The sequence below is a fragment of the Xenopus tropicalis genome, chromosome 8 (assembly GCF_000004195.4).
Source record: "Xenopus tropicalis strain Nigerian chromosome 8, UCB_Xtro_10.0, whole genome shotgun sequence".
NCBI lineage: Eukaryota > Metazoa > Chordata > Amphibia > Anura > Pipidae > Xenopus > Xenopus tropicalis.
The window spans coordinates 108,371,035-108,395,380 of NC_030684.2; the positions used below are offsets into that span (position 1 = coordinate 108,371,035).

Consider the following 24,346-nt stretch of genomic DNA (forward strand, 5'->3'; position numbering starts at 1 on the left):
GTAAATATTTGCCAATATGTTTAGTAGTTCTGAAATTTCAGCACCTATCAGGTTGCTAATGTCCAATTTACCCTAGAACCAAGCAATAGTGTGAATGAAAAACTGGAATATTAATAGGAGAGGGACTGAATAGAAAAATAAGAAACAAAAAGTAACAGTCGGTGACCTCCATTTGAAAGCTGACAAGAAGCAAAAGGAGACAAATAGATAAAAAAAACAAACTATAAACAACCAAGACCAATTGAAAAGTTGATAAGAATGGGATATTTTATAACATATTAAAAGCTAATTCAAAGGCGAGTTACTACTTTAGGTTCACTAGCACAGATATACAGAGCTACAGAGTCATGCTTGATTTACGAATGGATAAACAAACACTGCCGCTAACAAATACATCAGACCATAAAGCTTTGGAAATGTGAAAAAAACTATTTACAGAAGGGAACAGACGGCCTCCATTTCTCAAGGTCCAAACTGTAACATTTCCCAGGCAGAATTGCTATGCCTAGTTGTATTTTTGCAACCACTGGGGCAAAAAAAAGTTGCCCATAGTTGATTTACAGGATTAACAATAAGGACAGTTAAGACATTTGTCATATGAATATCATAAAATAAGCTTAATATCAATCTGAAAATGTGGTTTATCCAGTTCATCAACAAATCCAGTCAAGATTCCCAGCAAAGATCAAGTCTGCATTGTGTCTGCATGGAACCTGCTGCTCTTTTGCAGAAGGGACTGTTTGAGAGTTTTAATCTTCTGATCAATTTCTGCCAACGAATAGCTCTGAAAAATGAAAAGCTGTAATTAAAAATATATAGTCTTTAACCTGGCACACTATGCAGTTCTGGAGAGTATGCCATAAAACCATATATGTAAATGGCTAGACAAAGATCTGATCATAAGCAAGAGAATTGCAATGTTTTGCACTTTCACAGCACCCAATCACCTCCTTTCCTACAGGAAACAATAGGTGTCATCAATTAACTTTGTCTTCTGTTTTGTACTATTGCATTCTGTTTTGCAAGTTAACCCATATGAGCTTATGAGCACTTACTGACCATTATTAAAGAGAGGCAGGAACTTATCTAATAATATCTATAATACATTTTATTCCGAGGGGGCATATTTATCCAAGGATAAACAGACAATTGGTCATAGGAGAAACTTCTTAACTTTATCCACTTCTATAGAATTTTAAATAGTTATCTGACCACGAACTGTCTGTTCCACTTTGGATAAATATGGCTTTTGAGAGACTCCTGAAATACACAAGAATGTTTTACCGTTATATTGGTTCTCTGCATAAAAATATTGTGCTATAGGATTAGTGTTACTTTAAAATGTTGAGCGCAATGTAGCATTGTCAGTGCTCTGTAAGGAAATAAGTGCCTCCTCTGTTCTGTATTCTTCTACTACTAATCATCTTATTGGCACTAATTAATATCTTACACACTGTACTCTCCAACATTTCAATCCTTACCTCTGATGTTTGGGGTGCTTTTCTCTTTTTGGAAACATCCTGAATTAGGAAAAAAAAACTAGTTAGATTTTTCATTCAGAGACAATTCAAAATATAAAAATATGCTCCAGATGTAATATATAACAATGTTGTATCAAGATTCACCTCCTTGTTTTGTGCAAAATTTTCATTTATATATCACCATTTGTAATAGTGGAAATGGCAAACTCTGAGCTTTTTACATACACTGTAGAAAACAGTAGTAAGTTAGGAGGTGGCAGCAGTAGGGTAGAAAGGGTAGATGTGGCCCATTAGACATATTGTCTAAGATACACATTTTTTAATTTATAATTGAAATGCACCCTAATGGGAAACAGATTTTTGTAAATATGTAATGAATAAGTTAATAATAATGCTTGATTATTCCGTTACAAATGTTACCATAAATATTAAACCACATTAAAAAAAGTAGAAGACCATGCATTGCTTATGGACAACTTCTCTTTTCACAGATTTCCAAGACAGAAGCTTGTGTGATCACATAGAATTCCATTAGCGACACCACACGCTGCAGCAAGAAGGCTTGGGGAATGATTAAATGACAAAGAAAATGACAGTTACTCACTAAAGAATGAAAATATTCTGGTGAAATGCCTTCTAACTCCAGTATCTTGTCTTCTAGACTTTTAATTCTCTGGTACACATCTTTTGGTACAGGTCCACCTGCATTGTTACACAAATAGCATTCATTAATGACTGAGTTCATAAACTACACACATTTTATAAAGACATTTACAGCTTTGCAATAAATATAGAAAAACAAGTGTTCCAGGCCGGACTGAAGAAAAAAGCTATAAAAGCTAATGGCATGTGTGTGTGAGTGTAAATGTATCTTTTATTACACGTGCCATTAACCCATTGGGTGCCAGACTCTTAGGGGCTGATTTACTAACCCACGAATCCGACCCGAATTGGAAAAGTTCCGACTTGAAAACGAACATTTTGCGACTTTTTCGTATGTTACGCGAAAAGTTGCGCCTTTTTCGTAGTGTTAAAACTTAAAAGGTGCGAAGTTTCGCGTAAGTTTTAACGCTACGAAAAAAGCGCAACTTTTAACGCTACTTTCGTAATGGCTACGAAAACTCGCGTTTTTACGCAAAAATCGTATTGGTAACGAAAAATTCGTAAAGACGCCGAAAAAATCGCAAAATACCGATCTTTACGAAAAAAACGCAATCGGACTCATTTCGACCCGTTTGTGGGTTAGTAAATCAGCCCCCTAGTTAAACCCTTTTTGCAGGTCCGACCTTTGTTTAGGGCCCCCTTTAGCACAAAAGATCACAGAAATAGAAAAACATTGGTTTATCATTCATCCAGGCACAGTCCCAAGAATATCTAGGATAGCAAATATGTTTTCACTCCATATTCCATCCCAACTGACCTTCAAGCTACACTTTTGTTGGTATCTAGCAAGGTAAAAGTAATTCACCCCAAATCTTTCCCTAACTGGTCATCAGCACTTGACAATTTTAGCAAATTATTTTTCCAATACCCGAATATATGCAAATTAGGATTCCAGTTTGGTTCTGCATCCCTCTTTTGTCAACAACTTGATGTATGGACAAATCCAAATATTTTGGTTTTAGTACAAACCTAAAAAGAATACAATCTAACTATGAAAGCTGCAAGCCACCAATCTGCTCAAGGAACAGTTTTCAGTGCAAAAGAGAATTTTGGAATCCATTTAAAGGGGTGGCTCACCTTTAAGATAACTTTTAGTATGTTATAAAATGCAAAGTTCTTAGCAACTTTTCAATTGGTTTATAATTTTAAAAGATATTTAATAATTTCCCTTCCTCTTTTCAACTTTCAAATGGGGGGGGGGGGGTCACTGACCCGGCAGACCCGGCTCTGTGAGGCTACAATTTTGTTGTTATCACTTATTTTTCTGTTCCCGCCCTCTCCTGTTCATGTTTGAGTTTTTCATTCAAACCACTGCCTTGTTGCTATGGTAATTTGGACTCTAAATAACTTAAAAAAATAAGAAATGAAGACTGACTACAAGTTGTCTCAGAGCAGCACCCTTTACATACTAAAAAGTTAATTTAAAGGTGAACAATCTCTTTAATGGATTGTGTGGAGCTAGGCAACAAGTGAAATTTCCTGGATTAAAAAGTTGCATTGTGAGTTTATAGATGGGCAGATCTAGGGTCAGCTTGGACTTGGATATTTTTACATGTGACACCAAACCAGTGAATACTGGGATTTGATTTCAGTATTCTTTAGACTGGAAGAACCACTCCTGCTGAAAAAATAAAATATAACAATTTATATAATGAAGTTTAAAAACTAGGTAAGTACTTCTCTGCAATCGCAAGTGACATTCAATGTTTTGGAGTCTCTCTTCAACAGCCTGATTCCCACAGTCAAGTTGGACAGGATTTGCTCTTAACCTTGGAGCTGCTGTGTTATCATTTCTAGTTTGTGGTCCGTAAGTGTTCACAACTCTAGAGACTTAAGAGAATCAAACAACCCCATATTAGTCCTTTTACAAGGATCCCCTCCACCGTAATTATATGTATATGTGATAAAGATTAATTTAAAAAATTGAACCTTTAATATGACTCTTGAATCCAGGATATGGAGTAAAAACTGCATCTGTTCTGGCACAGCTGTTTTCTGTAGAGAAAAATAAAAGTAGAAACCTGCTTTATAACTCATACTGTGATACAAGCTACTGCAGGAAAAGACTCTAAACATTATTTTTTATTAGCACAAATAAAGTAAAAGCGTAAACTAACTGAACAGTTACCAAAAACACAAAAGTAGCTTCATGATTCTAGTATAAGCAGCATTTTTACAGATGTTAGGACATCCTTGATTTATATCTCCCAATGGCAGATGTTTGGCCAACCAAATTCACGCATACGCTGTGCAATTCTACTCTTAGTACAAGAAAAGCAGGTGTGGGCTGTTGAATTGTTGTATAATAACGGAAGCTTGGATACCTAAATTCCACTGCTGCAAAGAGAAATCAGAAGGTGCTATAAGCAGTTTGAATTTTGCAATAGTTTCCTTTTAGACTCCCAGTGATGCTGTAACACAACATCAATTTAATAGAAATGAAAAGAAGCATCAGTGGATAAAGCGCCATTATCGCACAGTCACTCTGCACACTACTGTATTTATTATATGTCCACATTCACAAAGAGATCTGGTTCAAAAGCAGCGTCACATTGGTTTTACTCAACAAGCACACTCCCTTTGCTTAATGTACAAATAACATGAAAGAAAAGTACAGCTTCTATATAAATTTAATCCGCCTATTATTTGCAACATAAATCAAAGAAATTCTAGGTCTACAAAGCAGCGATTCAGAGAAAGCGCACATCTCTAGCCATGCATCAGACAGCCAACTGAGAAATAGAGAGACTGCAGGAGCGCTTACCTTGATTACAATCAATAACATTGCAGAACTCCCGGACGTTGTTTTCATTGATCTCAGCTTGCTTTCTCTCGATGAATGCCAATATCCTTCTGTCGATCTACAGGCAAGAGTAATGAAATAAGGGAGGGAGAGGGAACTGCCTGCTAAAACCTTCAAGCAGTGCACATACATATTTCCATCAATCCGCTTCAGAAAAGCTGCTTTGATTTTGGACATTTAAAAATGAAGCTCTAAAAGCCAAGGCAAAGAAGAGCTTTGAAGAGCATCCTGGAGATCATACAAGGCAACTTGAGCTAGACAGAAAATATGCACATCATATTAAGGTTAAGGTCTTAAAAATCCATATAACGTGTAGGTTTTTATTTATTTTTACAAATTAATATATAAAGTTTATTTTTTAATTAGTGTTCATTTGTCCAGCCCCAAGAAACCACCATTCATGGTTACTTTAACAAAGCTAAGTGAACAATGCAGAAAAGCTCACCAAACCCTTTTACCCAGTGTCCACTCTAGAGCCTTCACACTTAACAACTGTTCCTCTTATTTTAAAGAATAATTTAATGGCTGTATGGCAATGGCATATTGTTCTCTAAATGCATTATCATTATCTTTACTGTTAGAAGTCGTAAAAAAAAAAGTGGAACAATAAAAAAATCCAAAATGGGGAACAGCTGCAGACTGCAACCACTTTTTAATCCAGTAAGATTAAATAAAGAAAGAAAGAATGAATAAGAAATAATCCATGTATTTCCCATTGTCAAAAATGGAAAGCAACTAGGAACTGTTACACATGAAAGTGAGACATACTGTTGCAGTCCAACAGCTCTGTGTTCCAGAGTGTACTTTTTATTTCAAAGAACTGTCTATAACCATCCAAGGGTAACTAGTTCTGTCGCACAGGTAAGCAGCTGACCTGTCTAATATCACAGGGACTGTATTAATCCTGGAGGCAACTGTATGCTATTCCTATGAATTTCAAACACTGCATGCAAAAGAAGAGTGCTTATGAGATAAAGAAGTTTACTGTTCATCTAAGGCACTGTTAGCAACTCTGAGCACTTCACTTGTTTAAGATGGGCTTGCTATAGTAACATAAACACAAGAAACAGACACAAAAGAGACCTTACCTCTGATTTTTTTGCCTTAATTTGTACAACTGAGGGGTCAAAACCATCACTGGTTTGTAAGGATTCGCCTGGATTAGATTCTGGCATAACTTTTCCAGCAGTTGCAAGGTCAGCCTTCTCTAGGCCACTTTCTTCTGTTTTTGCAGAGTTATCATTTGGCTGAACTTCTTCATACACCAGAGCCTGCAGCTTGTCCATAAGAGGCTATAGACCAAAAAATGTATATATATTTTATAAATAGAAAAAATCAAGCGTGTTCCACTCGTGTCTTGAGTCAATGTCTACCACTCAAAAGAATCACTTAAATATCCCTGCATTGTAAATCTATGTTGTGTACCATGAGAAAATGATTTTAATAAAAGGCACTAAGTTAGCCCAGGAGCAATTAACCATAGCAAGCAATAAGATGTTGCTTTTATTACATATGGAGGATAGTGAATACAAAGGTCAGAGGTTATTAAAAAGTAACTGAATAACAGTGGCTCATATTAGCCGTATCGGCACTGTAACACTGCACTTAACATCTATACTTTTCTATGTCTTTCTATTAGTCCAAAACTCCTTAAAAAATTAAAATAGGGCTTCTACTGCATATGTATGGAATCTGTGTTATGTGCTTCACATTTTCAGCACATTAAGACAAATTTATACAAAACAGGGGGAAAGGGATCACTACTCCTTAGAGCTTACGGTTTAAAAGATAAAAACAGTCATATTTCATGGTTTGCATAGCTACATGATTGGGGTAAAAAGTTGGGGGACAAAGTAGGTTAATAAACCATTTATTACCCTACTTTTTACCCCAATCATGTAGCTATGCAAATTATATCCCGTTATCCTTTCCCTTAGTGTGCATGTAATTTCATATACTATTGCTATATGTAATACTGTAACAAACAGCTAGTACTCTTTGCTTTATTTATGCAGACCATTGTTCTTTTCTACCTAAAGAGCATGTTGCAGCCTTTAATCACATCTTATTATCATACTGGCTTTCTAATATGCATTTTGCTGTGTTGCTAAAGAGCCAAAACACAAACACATACACATTTGTAATACAGAGCAAATTATCCTTCAGCAGAAGGCTCCTGTTTTCTAATGCACCTGGGACTACTTCAACATTCTATTGTGGCACAAAATAAATCCATGTTTGGCTTGTATCAATCGTTTCCTCTAAACAGAGCTTGGGAAAACACCAACCAAGGAGCGGCATATATGGGGTACTATCACTCCTTGTTGGTCATACCCAAGAAATTTCTGAAGGTTTTCAACCTCCCTTGATCATTTATTCCACTTAGATATCTGGGCACTGGTACCTTCTATGTTTAGCTTTATTACTTCATTACAGAATGCAAAAAACAGACTAACTTTGAGGCACTGAGGCAATTGGGAGTTAGGGCCAAAGTTGTTTTTCTAGTGATTACTTTCGAAGCAATCAAATCTTTGCTTTCAATATTTTAAATGCAAATGACCAGTAAAAAGCTTTTTGTTAGTTGCTATGGATTATTAGGCTCAAGCAATCTTGGCTGCTGTTCATATAGTACACTTTCCATATTCCTCTAGGCACAAACAGCCTAGGTATCAACCAGAGTAAACTAGAGCTTGATTCTTTTTTTATACAAAGAGGGTGCAGCTCTTGTATTTAATACAGATACTGGAACTATTAGTAGAAAACATATCCCAAAATCTTATTATCTTGTATTATTATTATTATTATTATTATTGCTATTAATATTATCTATCTCAAACTTATTATCTTTAAAATACAGGTTTGTCATTTCCCACATGGGAAACATAGTGAAAACTGAATGTAAGCTTCATCTCATGGAAAGAAATTTTGTAAAAATCATTTGAGAATTCTGTACTGTTTTTGCAATAATAAACTAACTCTTCAGTAAATATAACTTCTATGGAAGGTTATTTGGTTTAAAGCTATGTTAGATACCTGACTGATGCCATGACAGGCTCCCTTAGGAAGGAAAATATTCTTTACAATAGGAAAATAAAGACTTATTTGGACTTCTATGGAACTTTTTTTTTTCTTTTAATTAATAGATCCCAACTAAGTTTTCAGAAAGTATTATATATTCAGGTTTTTTCTCAATAGGAGAAATGCCAAAATTTGGATAAATCTGCTCACTCAGAAAGAACTCCCACAGTGTAAATGGGGGAGCTAATGAAGTAAGTAGAGCCTAGTGGAGAATTGGTTGGTACCCAGTCAGGCAGGAAATATATAGTTCCAAAACAACCATATAATCTGGGCTGCAAACATAAAAGGTATAATGGGGTATGGCCTGTTTGTATCCATTGCACTGCATGGCCAGTGATATCATGTACTCTGGTAGGTCCCTTGGTGCCCCACATGACGGAGGCCTGGTGGCAAGAGTAGATCACAGGATGACAAAGTCTGGGCACCCCTGCCCTACACCAATCATTAACCATAAAATAAAAGTAGCATCTTCCTAAATAATACACCAACTTTCTTGGCATGTCACACTTGGCCTCTGTTGGAGGCTATATGGTGCAGTGTATTTTGCTGTGCCCAAGAGTTTCGCAAATTAAAATCTGGCAGGTTAACGGAGATTCACTGCTTACCAAGCCAAATTGTACTGGCTGGATCTTTCACATGATAAGCAGATGCTGCCAAGAATATTTGGCCAATGGCCATTATATGCAAGCATCTTTGATGATGTGCTCATATGCCTTCCTTCAAGGTGAAAATTTGCCTATTTGGGCCACATCCTTTTGCACTGAATCGCAGCTGGAAATTCACCCAGAGTAATGTAGCCTTAGCTACAGCAGCAAATATTTGTCACACAGATGTCTTCTTGCTGCCATTATCAATTCCAACAAAGGTTTTCTATATGGTAATTATGCCAACAGCTAAACAATTAGCTTTCTAAATATAACAATGGGCTCATCATACCCTGACAGTTAGCAAAATGTAATATTCAAAAACATTGTGCTCCTTAGTCAATTGAGTTTTATGATCTATTTGTACATAAACATGTATTTACTTTAGAATTACTGGTGCACATCTGGGGCAAAATGCATTTGGATATAATTCCATTGACATTGCCTATTAAGTGTCTTACGAATAATTATGTTAATGTGTGGGATTACATCCAGTACCAACCTACTATCGTACTGACGCTATTAATGTTTTCCCGGCTGTAAACAATTTTATCATTTCTTTTTTGCTAGAAAACTCTTCCCACACATCTCAGAAAATATTGCATTGATAATTATTATGAGATACAGCACTTATACAAAACAGAGTAATGGCGGGAGTTTCACAATTGCTGGGGAGAATATATTCAGTGCTGGGAAGCGTTTATTGTTAGGGAAACTTACAGTGCAATTATTTCTTTGAGATTCACCTTAATGCATTTCAAAGGTGGAATTTAAAAAACAAAAATGCTACCTGAAACAAAACACGTGCACAAGCAAAATACAGAGCGTAGGCACGCCACATCAATTACACCATAGAATAAAGAAAATATATTTGAAGCAGCTTTAAATAAGACAAGCCAATATTACCAGGGAAATGGTAATATGCTTTTTGGAAATAAATAACGTACAAAAAAAAAGAAAAGAAAAGAAAGAAAAGATTATAATATGGGTATGCATTTTAGTGATATTGGTATGTGTATAGCTTTTATAATTGTGCTTTCTCTGTAATCACACCTATGGAACAGTACTTGATGCAACCCATTTGTATATAATAAATGACTCTGCCCCACATAAATCTGCTTTTAGAAAGCTAAGTGATTTATCATTAGTCAGGGATCCCCAACCTTCTTTAACCATGAAACACACTCAGATGTAAATATGCTGGTGAGCCACACAAGCAGAAAAAAGTTATTTGGGGATGCCAAATAAGGACTGTGGTTGGCTATTTGGTAGCCCTATGTGGACTTCTAGTCTGCAGGAGGCTCTGCTTGGAGTTTGCCTCTGTGCTTCTAAAACTTACCTCCAAGCCAGAAATGTAAAATAGGCACCTACTATGAGGCCACTGGGAGCAACATCAAGGGGTGGTGAGAAACATGTTGCTTATGAGCCCCTGTTGAGGATCACTATAATGAGTGACATATGCATAGAAGGGCTAAGCTCGAGCACAGCTTCCACATAGTGCTACATAAGGCAGATAATTAAATTGAGGGCCCTTTTAATAGACCAGTACAAGCAGGAGAAGTCAGCACTGCAATCCAGAGTATTCCATTTTATACAGCCCTTACTGGGTTAATTTAACAGATATTTGGCATAATATAGAAAACAACACAGGACTTTGGGTCACAATACTGATGTTATTTAAGCTGTTTTCTCAGTGTCATGTAACACCACCTAGCATTTGTCGATTCCTCACATAAAAGCCCACAGAGTTATCATATAAGCTGCAAAAGAACTGCATTGATATTGTGAAGCCTGATGACAAGAACACATATGTTCTGCTTTCACCCAACTCTAACTCTTGTTTGCAGCTACTGCTGACTGCCCATTACATAAAAAAAATAAACCCCAGGGCAACACTGGTCTCCCGAAGTCATTACATTTATAAAGCGCTTTGGTGCTGCTTAAAAGGCCAGTAACACCTTTCCTAACCCCCATTCACAAACTATTAATATACCTCAGTAAAGTTAATAAATGTGGATGCATGGTGAGTAACAAAATTTGGGGAATGGAGGCATACAATGGAGGCGTACAGTGCCATAAATCTTTCGAATGCAGAAACCCCCTTCTCCCCCTTTCCCTCAGAGCCAGCCACTCTGCTCCTTTCATGGTACACAACTCTTGGTTGCAATAAATCTTTCTGGGGAAGTAAGGCTGCCACTTACATACGCCTTCCCAGTAAACATAATGATGTAACAAAGTAAACAGGGCAAACTTCTCTGCAGGATGAATGATGGGCTGTATAGCAGCAGAAGTGGGAGAAATGGGAGTGTGCACTTCAACCTCTTCAGAGAGAATGTCACCTCATCTGCCTATTTTGAAATGTAGTACGAAGTTACAGCAGGACAGACTTACAGTATTTTACTGGAGAGGTTTACAATATATTTTGTTACTAAAATATTCTTGTGTTATTGTTCCTTTAGTTTCTTCGACAGATAGTAAAAACAGCAATAGATCTTCCTGAAGTGAAGTACAATTACTGTGCCCATGTCTCCTTTAATACACCAGACTATAAATCTTCAGTTGGAAACAATATCAGACCATGGATGCATTTTGCAGCAACTGGTTCTTGGCTGCCCCCCTATGAGGGCCATCCATTAGAGCTTAAAGATCTTATAGGCCTGGTGTGAATGCCAGCTTGGGTGACCAGGTTAGATAAAACCTGCTAACCTAGCACTCTGGCCAAACAAGCATATCTTCCTGTATATGGCTAGTTTTTGCTTCTCAAAGTTTAGGAACTACTAACATTTATTAAAGGAGACATATGCATAACTGTACACCTCCCCCCCAATCTTGTAGGAAATACCAAATGGTGGTTTCACACTGGGCAGAAAATATTATTATCTTTAAAAATGGCCCTTTACTGGAGCTCCATATAAATCTGCTACTGTCCCTGTTGGTGTTTTAAATGAGGGGTGGGTGTGTTCTAACAGATCCTGCCAGGTGCACCGTAGAAGAGTAACAGCCAATCACAGCCCTGCAGTTACACAGTGAAAGACTGGCTCCTGTTCTAGAGTGTAGTATGTAGTGTGCTACCAGCTCCCCTTCACAGGCTATTGGATTAACTATTATTTTACATTTAGTAGCTCCTATTTGTAAATGAATACACAACAAATATACTGATTTGGATACCTGAATGTCAGAGATGTGCTGCTGAAGAAGTGAGCAAAGCAATGCCGGCTTCGCATCTGGCAGGCACTGAAGATTGCCCCAGTCAACATCAAATCTCACAGAACTTTCAGTCACCTTAAGCTGAAAACACAACAAGGTAATATTAAATGGTTGATTTACTACCTGCATTAATAGATGTACATAGTTGTATCACAGTCCTCACAGAAATATTTGGAACCGTCGAACAGTCATAAACCCAAATAAATACAAAACCTGTTCTCATTTTAATCTTTCAGAGCCAGAGCAGCTCTACGATAATTGTTTTGTTAAAGAAAGGGGATATTAAACCATTGTATTGCTTTCTGCATTGACATTTGTTAAGTAAATCTATACCCTAATTGTTGGAGCACATGTAACTACAACAAATGAACATTTCTTAGAGCCACCTCTGACTGAGCAGATTACAAGAGAGATCCAACCAGGGCACTGCCCCTTCCTACCATCAGAGTAGCACACCAAACTGCTATTAAGTAGACTAACAGCATGCAAACCCAAAATAATTAAAAAAAAAAAAAAAAAAAAAACACCATTTGGTCATATTTGCAGGGATTCTCTCCTTTGTTCACTTTAGAATGCTGGCATGGCTGTATAAACACCCTTCAAATAATTTATGTTGGTTGTTTAGGGAGAAGGATCCTGGATGACACCTCAAGTAATGCGATTTCTTTAGTGACCTCACTCTCTATGTAACTGTCATTATTGCAGATTTTTTTTTTAACACAAATGCAATGTAGGAGTAAATGTAGGATTCAGAACCTCCAATTCTACATGGCGAGTTCTCTACTGGATGAATATCAATTCCACTCCAAAGGCAGCCTCTAACTTTAATGGCAGACACCTTTCAACACAAATAAGGGGTAGATTTTTGATGAAAAATGCAGTTTTTTTTTTTTTCTAGCTAAATTCTATGAGGTTTCATTGCGACAGTGCTAAACCAGTTGTAAAGTTGCAAGAATTAGGACATTCTATAATATAACATACTAAAAGTTAATGTAAAGGTGAACCACCCCTTTTATGTCATTATTGACACAAGCCTTACAGTGTGTACAGGCTGAAATACACCATGTCGGCAGTAACAGGAGGATGCCATTCATGTCACACTGGCTGCAAGTACAGCAGAACAGGGGGTGTTGGTGCTTTCTCTGCCGGCATAAAAAACACAAAGTATGACATCTAAACATAATAAAAATAAGCTAAACTCTATAAAGAGGTTTCAGCATTACTTACTGCACAACCTACATGAATAATATATTTAGTAATCCCAACACAGTAAAAGTCAGGTTGGGGGGTGGGGCTATGCACTAAATGATGCAACGTTTGTATATATAGGTCTATAGCGCCTAATTAGCAGGTTGCATCGGCTGGTCACCTGTTTAAAAGCAAAGAAGGTATTGGTTGCTCTAAACTGATACACCTTATAGAATACACCCCAGTGAATTTTGTTGTGGTGCCACTGCTAGGCGATTTGGAACACCAGTTTGCAGCATTACAAATAGCCGACCCTAATATGTTTTAGTCCTTTACAAGGTAAGTTCTTGCGAGCAGGCTATAATGTTTACAGAGGAACTGAAAGGGAGGAGCGACTGCAACACGTTATTGTATATTAAGATAAACAGGCTGCACTGACTGGCCGGGCACACAGACACACGATTCTTTCCCTCGGCTTCTTTGTCTGTCCCTTCTTCTCACCTGTTGGGTACAGCGCTGCAAAGCAAGAAGCGTCCCCCTCAGCAGCTCCTCATAGCTCTGCGCAACTGCACCTCCTTCCCCTGCCGTCTCCGGCTGCCGCTTCTCTGAGAGAGCCATGAATAAAATCTAACTCGGCTCACAGCAGCGCTAGGCCTCACACATCCTGTAGCCTGGCAACAGCAACGTCCGGCGCACAGAGTATGACGTCTAAGGGGGCGGCGCTGCAAGTTTATTGGCGGAGACGCGCAGATTGGAACCCAGTGTAATTGTGTAGGGAAACGTGAGAGAACGTTACAGGCGGCCGGGTTTGGTAATAGCGGGTTTGTTTATAGTTTACTGCAATGTATCAGCTCCCTTGGTCTAATTATCTTAAGTATCTTTAAATAAAAGAAAGTATTTTCAAGGACTAAGGATATATTCAGTTCTGTGTTGTTTTATTGAAAGGGTGTCTGGGAACGTTGCACTTGCTTTTCATTTTTTTTTCCAGTTTTGAAATGGCAGCTAATAACTCATGCTTTGGGAGGCTGCAATTGTATTGTTACTTTTGAAGTAAAATAGGATAGTTGTAAAGTCCCTTCAGATGATTAATACGACTTATTTTAATTTCTGCATCATCCAGCTGTAGTAGATGAAAAGGTAGATGTTAGGCCTTGGGCTGCCAGGGGTGTTGGGGATATTGGCAATTACAGCACTGTACAATGCATGTACAAAATGTTTGTAAACGTATTGTACAGCGCTGTGGAATATGTTGGCGCTTTATAAATAAATGTTAGTGACAAACGATGAACACATAGGGGCACATTTACTAACCCCCGAATCCGAATTGGAAAAATTCCGATTGGAAAACGAACATTTAGCAATTTTTTCGTCGCCGTTACGACTTTTCGTAAATTGTCACAACTTTTTCGTAACCATTACGACTTGCGCGAAAAGTCGCGACTTTTTCGTGGCCGTTACGATTTGCTCGTATCTTGTCGCAACTTTTTCGTATTGAGCGCTCATAAGCAGCGGGCGAAACTTTCAGACTTAGCATGATTTTGGAAACCTCCCATAGGACTCAATGGCACCCTGCAGCTCCAACCCGGCCCAAGGAAAGTCTCCCATAGGGCTCAATGGCACTCTGCAGCTCCAACCCGGCCCAAGGAAAGTCTCCCATAGGGCTCAATGGCACTCTGCAGCTCCAACCTGGCCCAAGGAAAGTCTCCCATAGGGCTCAATGGCACTCTGCAGCTCCAACCCGGCCCAAGGAATGTCTCCCATAGGGCTCAATGGCACTCTGCAGCTCCAACCCGGCCCAAGGAAAGTCTCCCATAGGGCTCAATGGCACTCTGCAGCTCCAACCCGGCCCAAGGAAAGTCTCCCATAGGGCTCAATGGCACTCTGCAGCTCCAACCTGGCCCAAGGAAAGTCTCCCATAGGGCTCAATGGCACTCTGCAGCTCCAACCCGGCCCAAGGAAAGTCTCCCATAGGGCTCAATGGCACTCTGCAGCTCCAACCCGACCCAAGGAAAGTCTCCCATAGGGCTCAATGGCACTCTGCAGCTCCAACCCGGCCCAAGGAAAGTCTCCCATAGGACTCAATGGCACTCTGCAGCTCCAACCTGGCCCAAGGAAAGTCTCCCATAGGACTCAATGGCACTCTGCAGCTCCAACCTGGCCCAAGGAAAGTCTCCCATAGGACTCAATGGCACTCTGCAGCTCCAACCCGGCCCAAGGAAAGTCTCCCATAGGGCTCAATGGCACTCTGCAGCTCCAACCTGGCCCAAGGAAAGTCTCCCATAGGGCTCAATGGCACTCTGCAGCTCCAACCCGGCCCAAGGAAAGTCTCCCATAGGGCTCAATGGCACTTTGCAGCTCCAACCTGGCCCAAGGAAAGTCTCCCATAGGGCTCAATGGCACTCTGCAGTTCCAACCCGGCCCAAGGAAAGTCTCCCATAGGACTCAATGGCACTCTGCAGCTCCAACCCGGCCCAAGGAAAGTCTTCCATAGGGCTCAATGGCACTCTGCAGCTCCAACCCGGCCCAAGGAACATCTCCCATAGGGCTCAATGGCACTCTGCAGCTCCAACCCGGCCCAAGGAAAGTCTCCCATAGGGCTCAATGGCACTCTGCAGCTCCAACCTGGCCCAAGGAAAGTCTCCCATAGGGCTCAATGGCACTCTGCAGCTCCAACCCGGCCCAAGGAAAGCCTCCCATAGGGCTCAATGGCACTCTGCAACTCCAACCTGGCCCAAAGAAAGTCTCCCATAGGGCTCAATGGCACTCTGCAGCTCCAACCCGGCCCAAGGAAAGTCTCCCATAGGGCTCAATGGCACTCTGCAGCTCCAACCCGGCCCAAGGAAAGCCTCCCATAGGGCTCAATGGCACTCTGCAGCTCCAACCTGGCCCAGGGAAAGTCTCCCATAGGGCTCAATGGCACTCTGCAGCTCCAACCTGGCCCAAGGAAAGCCTCCCATAGGGCTCAATGGCACTCTGCAGCTCCAACCTGGCCCAAGAAAGTCACCATACTGAAGCTTGAATGAATCCAAAACTTTTGTACTCGGCGCGAAAGCTGCAAAAAAGTTGCAACTTTTCGCGCAAGTCGCGCTTCGAAAAAGTCGCAACATTTTGCAAAACATTCGTAATGGCTACGAAAAAGTCGCGACAATTTCTGAAAAAATCGCAAAATACCGATCATTACGAAAAAAACGCATTCGTACACCTTCGGACCGTTCGTGGATTAGTAAATCAGCCCCATATTGTGTGCAATTGCAGTAGACACAAGCAGGGAGTAGCCCATTTCCCAACATTGTGATAGACACAGATATATGCTGCTTTTTCAAGCAATAGGAATTTGGAGGTAAAGGAAAGGAGAATGGGAATCATGTATATAGCACTTGTCTCCTGTGGTACTCAAAGTGCTTTACAGCAAGCAAGGCAGCTTTTATACACACACTAGGGGGCACATTCATTAAAGTACGACAGATCCGATAACAAAAAAATATTTTTTGCGTATTTTCTGCAATATTTTTGTTAATTTGTGTGACGAAAGTTTCAAATTCATTCAAGCTTCATTATCATGACTTTCAGTGGGCCAGGTTGGAGCTGCAGAGTGCCATTGAGTCATATGGGAGGTTTCCGAAATCATGCACTGAAGGTTCAAAGTCAGAAAGGTTTTCCCGCTGTTTACGATCATTTGGTTATGAAAATTGCGTAACTTTCGGATCAATCCCACGATATTTTCGTCAAAGCACGACGCAACTTTTCGCGAAATTAACGCACATCAGAAATTTTTGTATTTAATACGAATTTTCACAAATCAGACTCGTAATTCGTACGTTAATGAACCTGGCCCTAGGTATGCTGGGACACCAGAAAAGTAAGTGGCTTGCCCTGTGGTTTACAAAACAGTTAATAGAGATGGCATAGAAACAGGTAAAGCTTAGCCTGCTAGTTCCAAGTTTGTAGTCCCCCTCATTAATTAGTACAAACAAATCAGCAATAATAGAAACATGGAAAATCTCACAGATTATAAATCTAAATATAAATCATAATTCTAGGTACCTAGGAGGTTAATCCATCACATTATGGGGCCCATTTACAAAACCCCGATGAAGTATTTATGAGATAAAATCATATTTTTTCTAACTTATCGAACATTTCAGAAATGTCCACGATAATTCCGTTAAAATTCCACAACTTTTTTGTGGTTTTTGTTAAGTGCCACGAAAAAGTTGTTTTTCGGAAAGACTACAAACATTTTGGAATTCATTCAGTCTTTGGTATCGTGACATCTTTTCGCCAGGTTGGATCTGTCGAGTGCCAATCATACACTGAAGGTTTCAAAGCCAGAAAGGATTTCATGCCGTTTACGAACATTCAGATCTGAAGATTTCGTGACTTTCGTAAGGAGTGATTTTCATATGACCGATAAAAGCATTTTTGTGACATTTTAGAACATCAGAAATTATCGTGGTTACTCCAAATTTTTTCCATATCGTGATTTTAAGCCCCAAAAATTTGGACTTTAATGAATGGGCCCCTATGTTTTAGTAGTATTTTATTTTTGACATATCAAAAGCTATTAAAATACCTGCTTTCAATATGTCTAAAATGTTTACAAACATGTTGTTTATCACCGCTTGCCTTTTAATTTTGTAGGCCTATTTTGAGCAATAAGGGTCTTCACATAAAAAGGGGTCTCTTGCACATAGAGGAGACAACACATATACCTGTACAGTGGATATAAAAAGTCTACACACCCCTAGTAAAATGTCAGGTACTGTGCTGAACAAAAATGAGACAAAGATAAATAATTTCAGAACTTTTTCCACCTTTAATGTGACCTATAAACTGTACCACTCAATTGAAAAACAAACTGAAATCTTTTAGGGGGAGGGAAGAAAACCAAAAAAACTAAAATAATGTGGTTGCATAAGTGTGCACACCCTCTTCTAACTGGGGATGTAGCTGTGTTCAGAATTAAGCAATCACATTCAAAATCATGTTAAATAGGAGTCAGCATACACCTGCCATCATTTAAAGTGCCTCTGATTAACCCCAAATAAAGTTCAGCTGCTCTAGTTGGTCTTTCCTGACATTTTTTTAGTCATATCCCACAGCAAAAGCCATGGTCCACAGAGCGCTTCCAAAGCATCAGAGGGATCTCATTGTTAAAAGATATCAGTCAGGAGAAGGGTACAAAAGAATTTCCAAGGCATTAGATATACCATGGAACACAGTGAAGACAGTCATCATCAAGTGGAGAAAATATGGCACAACAGTGATATTACCAAGAACTGGACGTCCCTCCAAAATTGATGAAAAGACGAGAAGAAAACTGGTCAGGGAGGCTACCAAGAGGCCTACAGCAACATTAAAGGAGCTGCAGGAATATCTGGCAAGAACTGGCTGTGTGGTACATGTGGCAACAATCTCCCATATTCTTCTTATGTCTGGGCTATGGGGTAGAGTGGCAAGATGAAAGCCTTTTTCTTACGAAGAAAAACATCCAAGCCAGGCTAGGTGGAAGGTGGAAAAAGTTCTGAAATGATTTATCTTTGTCTCATTTTTGTACAGCACAGGAACCTGACATTTTACCAGGGGTGTGTAGACTTTTTACATCCACCGTAGGGGCACATTCATTAAAACACAAATTTTTGCTAATTAAAAGCACGATTGGAAAAAATTTGGAGTAACCACGATAATTTCTGATGTGCGAAAATTGCGCAAAAATTATTTTTTTGGTTGTGCGAAAATGTCGTCGTTACGATCGGAAAGTCACAAAATTTTCAGAGCCGAACGATTGTAAACGGCGTGAAAACCTTTCTGGCTTTGACACTTCAATGCATGATTTTGGAAGCCTTCCATAGAACTCAATGGCACTCTACAGCTCCAACCTGGCCAAAAGATAGTCACAATACCAAAGCTTCAATGAATTACGAAATGGTCGTAGTCTTTGCAAAAAATGCAATTTAACAAAAACCACGAAAAAGTCGTGCAATTTTAACAATATTATCGTGGTCATTACCAAAAGTTTTAAAAATGAGAAAAAATAAGTTTTTTTCTGAAAAAAATCGTGGTTTCATGAATGGGCCCTATAGTTTAGCATACATCCCATTTGTACAATGTAAAGAGGGATAAAATGTTTCTTAGACTTAATTAAAAAAGTAGCTTTTGGTAGAGAGCCCAGAAACACACTATACCTGCAGTTAGATACAATTGTATCGTAATAAGCTAAACTGGTCTCTTGGGGGAACTGAGACTTGCAGCTTAAAGGGCAATTTCACCTGCATTAGCAAAACGGTAATAACACTTAAAACAAGACCCCAAAACCCCAGAAATGTGAAACTTTTGAAAAACATTTAATTTTGTAGGCCTATGTTGAGCAATATTACAGTTTTGCTAAAAAGGGCCCCAAGGCCGCCCCCATTCGGCACCCCCCTATCGCTCCCCCGCCACACGAACGCGCATGCGCGAACAAGCCCCCCCCGCGCAAACGCGAACGCAAGTGCCAAACTTAAAACTCCCATACGGAGCAGTAGGGAGATGTCCCCATTGCTCCGTATGGGAGCAAAATTTGCATGCGGTGGGGCGGCATGCCGCCCATGTGTTTGTGCCACCCTAGGCCTTTGTGGCCTAATTTCCTACTGCAGACGGCATACCATTAAAGTCCCAGGTCTCTGCACTTCAAAACAGAGCGCAGAGGCTTGAATCTATTTACACATGCTATGGGCAAAGTCCAAAAAAAGGCCTACTGCTGCCTTTTACTCCAACACTTCTTCCGTTTACAGTTAGAGCTGTATTGTTTCATGTGATCAGTGTGGAAGGACACTAAAAAACATCACACAATTGTGGCTCAAGGGAAAATATGTAAAAGGACAACATTTACTAATATGTAAATGCCAATTTGATACGATTCTTTAATTGGTCACTTAACATTATCTGTTGGTTAATTATTTATTAACATATAGTTTTCTTTTATTAGATCACAATGGCATCCGCTGTATGGTTGTTTTTTATTTTACCAGGCCTGATTTGATTTCTCTAGTTTGTTAGAAGCAACATACATAATCTTATTTTTATATAATCTTAGGGGACATTTAAGAACGCTAGAGCATTCGTATCCAGAAACTACGCAAGAGTTCCCAAACAGTCGCGTGGTTTCTTCATCCAAATAGCCTGATTCAGGTTTTTCTTTTCCCTGATCAAGAAAAAAAAAGCTCTGTGCCTAAAACCTGTTCAGCTTTCTATTTTTTGGTTGGGGAAAAAAAAATAATAATCATAAATGTGCCCCTGTATGTTACAAAATGTGTTAATCCTTTCTTTCTTTGTACATTTCTGTAGAATTTAAATTACACACAATTTTGTAATTTGGTGGTTATACAAACATTATAATATATAATGTCAGCAATAAACAAGTGAAAATAATATAAATACCATTTTTTATACATCAGTCTGTTTCAAACATTTTACAATTAAAAAAACAGATTTTATTATTTACCAGTATGTGGTGTGCACCTTTTGTAAGTAAATAATTACTTTGTAATAGTGAATAGATGTTTTCAAGCTATAAAAAAAAGTCTTTTGTTAAAATACGTCAGTGTATTTTTAACATTTATTTTTGTATGGCAAAATATATAATTTGTTTATGTGGCAAATATATATAATGGTGCCTGTACTAGTAGCAAAATAATGTCTCTTCATTCTGCAGGACAAATGCTGTCAATCTAACTAAGCTGCTCCTTTCCCAGGTATTGCCTGCATGTTTTTTACTAGATGAATAGGAAATGGCTTAAAGGGCACCTGGTTCCAGCAGGTCCCAGGGCAGCTGTCTGGCTAGTGAATGCCTGATTATTTCTTAACATGCTTTTGGCAGAATCTGTTTTCTTCGTTTGTCTTTTCAGCAACATTTTCATTGACAGACTCTGGATATCCAGTTATAGAAATGTTGTTCATCTAAATTGTGAGCAGGAACAATTGAGTTTTTTCTGTGGCACATGACTGTGGGAAAGTCTTCTTTGGCTATTCAGACAATTTTTGTAGCTTTGCACTGAAGAGCAGACATTGAGGAGAGCAAAAAGTACAATTAAGGAACAGCTATTTGCCATTGAGAGTGTTAGTGTAGTCGTCTGTTCTTGTGGGCTTTTTTTTTTTTAACAGGGGAATTAAAAAAAAAAAGACCTTGCCGAAGCTCTGGGCTACATGAATAAGGAAAAAATACTTCAAAAATGTTTTCTTTTCTTTTTCTTCTCTAGTACAATATTCTTTTAACTTGAATGCAAAGAAAAATGACACTCAAACTGCTGCATAAAACTAGGTTACATCAACTGCAAATGAAATGTAAAAAAAAAAAAGGCACTCGTAGCCCTGCATATTTTACCGAATATCTACCTCAAATGGGATTTGACCTGAAAGTCGTTGAGCACGAATAGGCTAATTATATCTGCATTTTGTGTGACAAATTCGTATCAGGCTCTCATAATAAAATGCTTGACCATGAGGACTTGTCTGTTGCTGAAATGTGTGTAATGAACGGATTATAATCTTCTAATCAATTGTATGGGAACACTTTTTTTCCCTTCAGAAATGTATTTCTTTAAAAAAAAAAGATTGTTTTTCATTATTTTAAACATTTCATTTTCAGTGGAACTGGTAGCTGAAATTACCACACCCCCAATACGCAATTAATAAAAAAAAAATTGAAAAATGTTAATGAGTTGTAATATAGGTGGTAATGAACAAGGGATAATATTAAAAATGTATCATGTATAATAAGGTGGGCAAATAATTTGACTTTTACCTACATATTGAAAAGTAGGTGCATTTTGTTATATATATTTTTAAGGAACCGCATTTGCTCATTATATAAAATAATGGGCAAATATTTCCTCACCATAAGCAAACCAGAATAAATATTGCTGCTGTGAGAGTGTGTTATATAGCGTTCATATGAATCTACAGTATCTATGGGTAGACATTCTCAGATACAATTCTGTCACTGCAGGGTACTCATGTTTTTTGTAAATTACATTATTTTTCTAAAGAATGTTATTGATCTATGCTGGATTATTAAGGTATAAATGTACTAAATGATTAATTATTATTTTATGTTCTGCTATATTATGTTCAATGTGGAAAGGTAATATAATGTAGTGGCTGCAAAAAAAAGAACCTTTCATTGCATACAAAAACAGAGAATGATTCATTCTAAGTAACTATATACTTATACAGCTTAATTCATTTTTGTTGCTGCCTTATGGCCCAGTCTTTGGCCATTAATGGTGAACCGTGTAAACAAGAAGGTTTAATGTGCCATTGTAAAGAGTAAAGATTAAGGGTGTAGCTTGGGCATAGCACATTCCTTAATTATTGAGATAAGTACATGAGTGACTGTAGCTTTACTAGTTATTGCATGATGCATTCTCTGTAGCCTCCATTAAAAACATCCCCATTGGTAAATATGGATCTTTCTATTTTGAGGCAAAGGGAGTGTATAACAGCTTCAACAGGAATGGTATCTCCCACTCTGCAAGGACTGGCATTGCAAATATATTAAAAAAAAGGTGTTCAGGCACAATCCGAACCATTCCCTAATTTTTAAAAAACACATACCTGTAATATATTATTTTAATGCTAAAAACTTATTGCTATTTCTTTGATTAAAAAGTTACCTTGAAACCATAACCTTATATGTGCAATTAATATCTTTAATGTCTGGTTTATTATGCTCTTGACCAGGGCTGATTTACCATACCTTGTTTAATTTTGTTGTTAAGAAAACACAGCACATACAGGCCAGGTTGATAGAGTCTTAATTATAAAATGCACATTACAGACAATGTGTAGAAGAATATAGTGGTTGGGGTCTGAGATGGAGCAAATGCGGATTATTTAAAAAATGATTACATAATAAAACAGTACAGCAACTGTGTACCCCCACCCACAGCGTCTGTACCAAGGACCCAACGTTACCTCGATACTCCACAATGAGAAATCTACAGTGGATTAAAACAGACCACTCCAAGCGTGATATTATACAATAACAATTTATGTACATGAATTTCCACTTAAAAGGTTGCTTGTGTTAAGATACTCATATAGGCATAGCAACAACATATCTTTTCATAGATGGCTCCCACTTCAAGGGACCAACTAGTGGGCCTTTACCTTAGGCCCACTAGTGCTTTAATTAAACCTTTCACCATTTATAACTTCCATACAGTAAAGCTATATGCCTCGCATTTTTGGCTGAAGTGGAAGTAAATCAGAAAAATAATAGAATGCTTTAGATAATTCGATACCTATCAAACATACTGAAAAGGATTTACTTGCACAAAGAAGATAGACAATTACTATTTAATAAAAAACTAGTCTTATCTAGTATTATTTACTATGTGGTGAAATGGACCTTTATAGTAATTGTATTTAATTGCATTACATCTTACTAGTTTTACCATTATACAATATTTTACTGTGACATTTTTAAAACTGTTAAAATACGCATATACTTTTTTGCATATTGGTACTTTTTTGCATATTGGTACTAAAGATTAAATGTAATCTATGGTTTATTATCAGAAAATATAAATGAATAAGTAAAATATAAAGACTACCAACAATGGCAAAGTATAGAACTGTGTATGAAGCATGACAACTAAAGAAATAACCATTGCTACAATACAGGTTAGGCTTCCAGCGACTATTTATAAAAATCAGGATCTCACAGTGAATTTTAGGGTTTTTGTCTAAATTCCTCAGCTTTTTTACAAGAAGTCATCTCTGTTCTTGCTTAGAAATATATTTTGCCTCGTAGGTGGTTATATGTTCCATTGTCTGTCTGAGACTATTACTAGACTTCTTGGTAGTCATCATTACCTATTTCCAAGACTACATTTAATGTTACCTATCTGGTTTATCTCTTGTCAATGCAAAGTGTAATCCTACCAGGTTTTACAACAAGGTACAGTCCACATAGAAATTTCAGTAAGGATTTTTGGGGGGGGGGGGGGGGAGGGGTCTAATGGTAACTAGGTTGGTGGGCCAGTTTTTGAAGCAGACCCACAGTTGAAGGAACCCTAACATATTTTAGATAGATGTTTGTTTATGTTACTAATTGCATGGTCTTTATTCCAGAGTAACTAGGTTAATCCTTTGTATGAGGCATGCTTAGTTTAAAAGTTATTGCATGTCACTATTTCTCCAAATAACTTGTCCACTGGGGGGCACCTTTTGTCTGTGGTGGAAATCATGGCTGCTTCATAGTACAGGTATGGGAACAGTTATCCAGAATGCTTGGGCCT

General features: G+C 38.2%; 1 protein-coding gene and 1 long non-coding RNA gene across 2 annotated transcripts in view; one reads left to right on the forward strand and one right to left on the reverse strand.

Moving 5' to 3' along the window:
- Nucleotides 1-246: 246 nt before the first annotated feature.
- On the reverse strand, nt 247-13,725 carry mbip (MAP3K12 binding inhibitory protein 1). The gene is given in 9 exon segments (NM_001114493.1): nt 247-784; nt 1,482-1,520; nt 2,086-2,183; nt 3,822-3,974; nt 4,074-4,139; nt 4,909-5,005; nt 6,036-6,239; nt 11,838-11,957; nt 13,566-13,725. Coding segments are annotated over 9 exon segments (993 nt in total). The 5' UTR covers nt 13,683-13,725; the 3' UTR covers nt 247-685.
- LOC116406740 overlaps nt 13,258-24,346 on the forward strand; it is a 28,399-nt gene continuing 17,310 nt past the window's right edge. Inside the window, exon 1 of the long non-coding RNA XR_004219782.1 lies at nt 13,258-13,403. This is a non-coding gene — a long non-coding RNA (uncharacterized LOC116406740). The remainder of the gene's footprint in view (nt 13,404-24,346) is intronic.